The sequence below is a fragment of the Sinocyclocheilus grahami genome, unplaced genomic scaffold, assembly GCF_001515645.1.
Source record: "Sinocyclocheilus grahami isolate Dianchi unplaced genomic scaffold, SAMN03320097.WGS_v1.1 scaffold1378.1, whole genome shotgun sequence".
In the NCBI taxonomy this organism is placed as follows: Eukaryota; Metazoa; Chordata; class Actinopteri; order Cypriniformes; family Cyprinidae; genus Sinocyclocheilus; species Sinocyclocheilus grahami.
In genome coordinates, this window is record NW_015506557.1 from 25,936 (window position 1) to 33,655 (window position 7,720).

At 45.4% G+C, this 7,720-nt stretch overlaps 2 protein-coding genes across 3 annotated transcripts in view; both read left to right on the top strand.

The window, feature by feature from the left end:
• capzb (capping actin protein of muscle Z-line subunit beta) overlaps positions 1 to 3,330 on the top strand; it is a 22,752-nt gene extending 19,422 nt beyond the window's left edge. Inside the window, exons 8-10 of one of the 2 annotated variants that reach the window (XM_016255914.1) lie at positions 52 to 128; positions 1,495 to 1,589; positions 2,625 to 2,702. In XM_016255914.1, the coding sequence (XP_016111400.1) occupies positions 52 to 128; positions 1,495 to 1,588 (171 nt within the window). In that variant the 3' untranslated portion in view covers position 1,589; positions 2,625 to 2,702. Of the gene's footprint in view, positions 1 to 51; positions 129 to 1,494; positions 1,590 to 2,624 lie in introns of both variants that reach the window. The other variant, XM_016255913.1, reaches the window with a different exon arrangement.
• A 241-nt stretch (positions 3,331 to 3,571) lies between these two features.
• celsr2 (cadherin, EGF LAG seven-pass G-type receptor 2) overlaps positions 3,572 to 7,720 on the top strand; it is a 46,634-nt gene continuing 42,485 nt past the window's right edge. The window contains exon 1 of the mRNA XM_016255916.1: positions 3,572 to 7,205. Within this exon, the coding sequence (XP_016111402.1) occupies positions 3,692 to 7,205 (3,514 nt within the window). The 5' untranslated portion in view covers positions 3,572 to 3,691. The remainder of the gene's footprint in view (positions 7,206 to 7,720) is intronic.

The following is a 7,720-nucleotide window of genomic DNA, read 5'->3' on the forward strand; positions in this document are numbered from 1 at the left end:
GTGTGTGTGTGTCTGTGTGTGTGTGTGTGTGTGTGTGTGTGTGTGTGTCAGGACATGGAGAACAAGATCCGCTCCACTCTCAATGAGATCTACTTCGGCAAGACCAAGGACATCGTCAACGGCCTGAGGTACGTCACACGACTCAAAACACGACTGTTCCCTGCAGCATCGCAACAACACGTCAACACACCGGTTTTCAATGGCTATGCGCAACAACCGATTCATGAGTGAATGATTCTTTGAATGAACTGACTCGCAAACCAGTCTCAGACTCACTGGTTCAGATTCCATCTGCTGAATCACTGAGCTGGTCAGCACTTATTGATTCACTCATATCTGAACTCAAAATGAACCATGAAATCTTACAGTACTTCAGATTTGATGTTTGAATCCATGTCATTACTTGTTTACTGATTCAATTCAATTCTGAGTTCTTGGTTCTCAAAATGAATCAAGAACTCTTACAGTTGTACTTGAGATTTGAATCAGTGTCGTTGCACATTTACTGATTCATGCTTTAAATTACATTGGAAATCATCGATTCACATTTTCTTAAACTATAACCCTAAATATTTGTCATGATTGAAAAATTCGTAAACCACAAGATGAACGTAATATAAATTAGCTAAAACCTTTTAGACCTCCTGAGGTTGACAACGTATGTTTTCTGAAGATTTTATTTTATTTTAATATACATTTTTAACATTTATTTTTTTTTTGGTTTGTTTGATTGATTGATTTTTTATTGTGTTTTTTAATTTAATTGAATATTTTATTTATTTTAGACTATTTGAGATGCTGTTGTTTATTTCAGTAATTCAGTGAACTGATTCAAACAGTAACTTCTGAGTTTGTGAGTCGTCTTGAATGAATCGTTCTCATCAGTGAATCAGACTACACCGCTTGTGTTGCTTATTGCGCACAGCCAGCAAAAAATACTTTATAGACTGATGTGTTTTCCTTCTATGAATCAGAATATTTACATTTTTACCCAGCTTTCCATGTTTCTCATTTGAATGTCCAATACAGTGATGTTTTTAAGAGTCACTTATTATGTAAACAAATATACTTATTCATATTTTAGTTTTTGTTTCATTGTATATACAGATTCAGATTAATTACCGATTCATTTCAGATTCAGATACATTACCGATTCAGATACATTACCCATTCAGATTCATTACCCGTTCAGATTCATTTCAGATTCATTACCCGTTCAGATTCATTTCAGATTCATTACCCATTCAGATTCATTTCAGATTCATTACCCATTCAGATTCATTACCCATTCAGATTCATTTCAGATTCATTACCCATTCAGATTCATTTCAGATTCATTACCCATTCAGATTCATTACCCATTCAGATTCATTACCCATTCAGATTCATTTCAGATGCTTTCGTTCTGCTGAGGTTTCCTCAAATTTTCACCGTCTGTCTGTCTCTTCACTCGTCCGTCTGTCTGTCTGTCTGTCTGTGGTTCTCGGGCTCCAGATCTATCGAGTCTCTCCCTGATAATCAAAAGTACCGTCAGCTGCAGCAGGAGCTCTCTCAGGTTCTGACCCAGCGTCAGATCTACATTGACTAGGGTCAGCTGTTTGTGTGTGTTTGCCTGCAGTGACCTCCTTAACAGACACACTAACTGCATGCAGGTGCATTCTGGGTACAGCTCATCAATATTAATGTGTTCATAAACCTCCAGTGTGGTTTAAACTGTAGTTTAATACAGTGTTCATGAGGTCGATTCGTTTTTATTGCACAGTTGTTTTCTCTCAGGGTGTACATGGGTTCTTAAAAAGTCTTACATTTGGTTTAATCAAATTTAAGGCCATAAAAGGTCTTAAATACTATAATAAAAGTCTTAATTATTATTAAGGACCATAGTGTTTATGTTATAGTTTTTATATTATAATATGTTGTAGATGATTATAAGATGCATATTTTACGCCTTTCGTCTTTTTGAATGAGCAGCTGAACTATTAAGACATAAACATTTCAAAATAAGAGTCCCGGTGTATTTCAGGCTTGTTTATAATTAAAATCCCTCATTATGCATATAATCGTTTTGTTTTTGGTTATTGTTGGTATTTTGGTTCCCATATTCCTCTCATCTGTTTGAATGAGCAGCTGAAATAGTCAAGTGTATACATTTCAAAATAAAAGTCCCCGAGTATCTCAGGCTTGTTTAGGATTAAAAGTCCTTCATTGTGCATAGAATCTTTTCAGCCTGGTTAGTATTGGTATTTTGGTCACACAATAAACAGTATGGCATTTAAATTTAAATTTCCTTGAACTCGTCGTATCAGCAAAATCCAATAACGATGGACCTCTACTTTCTGTGTATTGATTTGAATACATATGTCTTGAGTATTTTAACCTGTTTTGCAGTTGCAAGTGTGCCTGTTTAATGAAGTAAAAGAATCTGAGATTTATTTTGAGATCGAATGGGTTTGTTCTGTAACAGCATGTGGTGTATTTGATTTAGTTTGATTCAAATTAAGGTCTTTAGTTTGATTGTAAAACTCTCCAGAAACCCTGTTCTCTGTACGATGGCGAATAAAAGTGTGCGACGTTTTGAAACCTGTCTCACTCTCTCTTCCCTCGGTTTTTTTCGTGTTTTTCAGGAGCGTTCAGACGCTGGCGGATAAATCGAAGCAGGAGGCTCTGAAGAACGACCTGATACAAATGCTTAGCCAACGCAGCAAACAGCAAAGCTAGAGACGATCACCTGCCCGTCTCTCTCTCTCTCTCTCCGTCTGTCTCACTCTCTGTCTCTCCACCTCACGGCTGTCTGTCTGCATCTGCGCAAAACAAACGAAAAAGTAGAAAAGGCTACGCTTCTTGTTTTTGTATTTCAGCTCGCGTTTCACTGCACCCGTCTCTCTCTCTCTCGTCTGTAATCATGTGGTATTAAGACGGCGTCTGATTGGCTCTCGGTGACATCATCGCAGTGGGGGCGGAGCTTTTCTCCCGCCATCAGAAGAGCACGTTTTCTCGTAGTCTCACCCGTCACATACGTGCGTCAGGAATAAACGAGAAGCGGGTGATTATATTAATATATATAAATATACACACGTGTATGTATTATGAGCATTATCTTGCTGTTAATATTAAACTTTCTGCTTGAGTCCACACAGACGAGTGTGTGTTTGTGTCATTAAGCTGCAAACATATTCCATCTGCGAGCGTCAGACAGTTTCGTTGTTTTCTTCGGGGTGGATTATTTGTCAAGTTAAATTTTTTTTTTCTCTTGGTCTGTTTTTTTGTTTTTGTAAAGCTTACAGTTTGTTAAATTAGGGCCTCCAGCAACAATAAAAAGAGGAAAAACTGTATCCGTGTGCTTTGTGTTTGTTTAAAAAGCATTGAACGGCTCTTAATAGCACTGGCAGGGGGTTTTGGGGCAGTTGCAGCTGCCCTTTTAAGATCTGCCCCCACTGCGTCCACAGGACACCCCCCTCTCTCCCCCGGCGCTGTGAATCAGGTTTATGTTAATGACCCCCCTCCCCAGACTCGATCCGCTTCACTGTGTGTGTGTGTGTGTGTGTGTGTGTGTGTGAGTGTGAGTGTGAGTGTGTGTGTGTGTGTGTGAGTGTGTGAGAGAGCAGTGCGTGGATCAGCATGGAGACTCCACACGCAAACTCTGAGGGGGAAAGCTGGATTTAATTCATTCGCCGAGCAGCACCGAGGAGCGATGAAGCGGGATTTGTTGCTCTTTGTTTTCGGGTGGTTCAAACTCCCGTGGCTCCTGGATTGTTTGGTTGTTCATGTGAGAGAGGATGCGGGACTGGGCACCGCGATCGCCGGTCTGGAGGGAAGCTCCGCTTGCGCGCTGGAGCAGCTCATCCTGCCGCGCTTCGCGGAGAGTTTCCTGCGGCCGGACGCGGGTGTGCTGACCCTCTCGGGCGCTTTGAAGTGCGACGCGGTTCTTCTGAACCCGTTTAGGGTGTACGCGGTCGTGGACTGCGCTGATGACGCGTCGGGTTTCAGACACCTTGTAACCAGCCAGTATGACGTGCACGTTCACGGGGAGAACTGCGCGAGGGTACGCAAACGGGAAGAAAAACTGGATGTGGAGATTATAAGTTTGATAGACACTTCTGAGTGCCTTGAGGCGGACACTGCTGTTTTCCGGGTGTTTGATGTGTTACCGGGCAACCCGACGCGCTGTAATGTAACCGGGACTTCAGCGCTTTATATCTCCGACGGGCTGCTGTTTACTTCTGCTCCGCTGTGTTTCACTCGCCACTCATTGCTGGAGTTTCAACTGCGCTGCGTGGGACGCGACAGAAGCGCACGTTCTGGTCTCGCACATGCGCAGTGGCGCGTGGGCCGCGGCCCGTTCACGCAAACACACCTGAGGAAGTTACTGCAGCGGGCCGCGGGTTCGAACTCGGGTCTGCTGAGCAGAAGGAAGAGGAATGTCAACAATAACCCTCAGTTTCAACCTCCCATGTATCAGGTGTCCGTTCCAGAGAATCAACCAGCCGGGACTTTTGTTGTTGTTTTAAAAGCAGTTGACCCGGATGAGGGTGAAGCTGGTAGACTGGAATATTTCTTAGAGGCATTGTTTGATAGTCGCTCCAACAATCTCTTCGCCGTCGACCCATCAAGTGGAGTCGTTTCCACCGTGGAGATACTAGACAGAGAAACAAAGGACACGCATGTGTTCAGGGTCACGGCGGTTGATCGTGGAACGCCACGACGTACAGCCATGGCCACTCTTACCGTAACAGTCAGCGATACGAACGATCACGACCCCGTATTTGAGCAGCAGGACTATAAAGAGAATGTGAGAGAAAATCTGGAGATTGGTTACGAGGTTCTAACTGTGCGCGCCACGGATGGTGACGCTCCCGTTAACGGAAACATCCTTTATCATTTGCTGAACAACAACAACGGGACTAACGATGTTTTTGAGATCGATTCCCGGTCTGGCGTTATTCGCACGCGAGGACTGGTTGACCGTGAAACGGTCGAATCCTATGTTCTTCTAGTCGAAGCCAACGACCAAGGACGGGATCCCGGCCCCCGAAGTGCAACGGCGACCGTCCACATCATCGTGGAGGACGATAACGACAACACGCCGCAGTTCAGCGAGAAACGCTATGTCGTTAAGGTTCCCGAAGACTTGACACCCAACACCGAAATCCTGCAGGTGACGGCGACAGACCAGGACCGCGGGAACAACGCCATGGTCCATTTCAGCATCATGAGTGGCAACACAAGGGGCCAGTTTTACATCGATGCCCAAACGGGAAAATTAGATTTGGTGAGCCAGCTGGATTACGAGATGAATAAGGAGTACACGCTTCGCATTCGAGTGCAAGATGGCGGACGCCCGCCGCTCTCCAACATCAGTGGCCTCGTCACAGTGCAAGTACTAGACGTTAACGACAACGCTCCGATATTCGTAAGCACTCCATTCCAAGCTACAGTGCTGGAGAACGTTCCAGTTGGATATTCCGTCATTCATATTCAAGCCGTAGACGCCGATGCGGGAGATAATTCCCGTTTGGAATATCATCTCACAGAGACCACTCCCAACTTCCCGTTCACCATCAACAACAGCACCGGCTGGATCGTCGTAGCATCGGAACTGGACAGAGAAAGCGTGGACTTCTATAGCTTCGGAGTGGAGGCGCGAGACCACGGAACGCCGGCCATGTCCTCGTCCGCTAGCATCAGCATGACTATTCTAGACGTCAACGACAACAACCCTGAGTTCACGCAAAAGGCCTACTACATGCGTCTGAACGAGGACGCGGCTGTAGGAACGAGTGTCGTCACCGTGTCCGCCATCGATCAGGATATTAACAGCGTTGTTACGTATCAGATCTCGAGTGGGAATACGAGAAACCGATTTTCTATCACCAGCCAGAGCGGTGGAGGCCTGATAACCCTCGCTCTACCGTTGGACTATAAGCTGGAAAGACAGTACGTCCTCACCGTCACGGCATCTGACGGGACACGGTTTGACACGGCTAAGGTTTACATCAACGTCACGGATGCCAACACGCACAGGCCGGTTTTCCAGAGCTCGCATTACACGGTCAACATCAACGAAGACCGGCCTGTTGGCACGATCGTAGTGATGATTAGTGCGACGGACGAGGACACGGGCGAGAACGCTCGAATCACATACTTCATGGACGACAGCATCCCGCAGTTTAACATCGATTCGGACAGCGGTGCAGTGACCACGCAAATGGAGTTGGACTACGAAGATCAAGTTTCCTACACTCTCGCAATTACAGCTCGAGACAACGGCATCCCGCAGAAATCCGACACCACTTACTTGGAGATCCTGGTGAACGACGTGAACGACAACTCGCCCGTGTTTCTTCGCGACCACTACTTGGGCTCAGTCATGGAGGACATTCCCACCTTCACCAGCGTCCTGCAGGTGTCCGCGACCGACCGAGACTCGGGCCTCAACGGACGCGTCTTCTACACGTTCCAAGGCGGAGAAGACGGAGACGGAGACTTCATCATCGAGTCCACTTCTGGGATCGTAAGAACCCTGCGACGCCTTGACCGAGAAAACACGCCCGTTTATAACCTCCAGGCCTTCGCGGTGGATAAAGGTGTTCCACCGCTCAAGACGCCGGTTGATATTCAGGTGACCGTTTTAGACGTAAATGACAACCCGCCTGTGTTCGAGAAAGATGAGTTTGATATATTCGTGGAGGAGAACAGTCCCATCGGGCTTGTGGTGGCCCACATATCTGCGTCAGACCCAGACGAAGGCAGCAACGCTCAAATCATGTACCAGATCGTCGAAGGCAACATCCCTGAGGTCTTCCAACTGGACATCTTCTCTGGCGAGCTCACTGCTCTGACCGACCTCGACTACGAGACACGTTTGGAGTATATCATCGTAGTTCAAGCCACGTCTGCGCCGCTGGTCAGCAGAGCCACGGTCCACATCAAACTCATCGACAAGAACGACAACGTCCCCGTCCTCAAGAACTTCCAGATTATATTTAACAACTACGTAACCGATAAGACCAACAGCTTCCCGTCGGGTGTGATCGGCCGGATCCCGGCTCACGACCCGGACATCTCCGATCAGCTCCACTACAGCTTCCAGGCTGGAAACGAGCTGAATTTGGTGCTTCTAAACCAGAGCACCGGAGAGATTCGACTCAGCCGAGCCCTGGACAGCAACAGACCGCTGGAGGCGTCCATGAAGATCTCCGTCTCGGGTAAGAACCTGTTTCGGCTCTTTCAATGTGCTTGTTTAGCGGTTTTGAAGGACTGAGCGCTTGCGTGACATCTGTGCATTTGTAGGACGATGGTGATGTATAATACATGACCTGTGCTCCGAGGTGCAATGTCTCGGTATTAATAAGTGAGCGAGTGAATGCGCTGAGGGACACGTTACTGATGCACATTTATGGTTTTAATTATCATTATAGGTATTCTTATCATTATAATTATTTTAGTTATTGTTGTAGTTATCATTATAGTTATTTTAATTATCATTGTATTATAGTTATCGTTATAGTTATCGTCATCATAAACATTTTGATTATCATTGATATTTTTATTGTTATATTTATTGTTACAGTTATTTTAAAGGGGTCATATGATGCGATTTCAAGTTCTTCTTTCTCTTTGGAGTGTTACAAGCTGATTGTGCATAGATAAGATCCCTAAAGTTGCAAAGACTAAAGTCTCAAAACCAAAGAGATATTCTTTATCAAAGTTAAGACTCTGC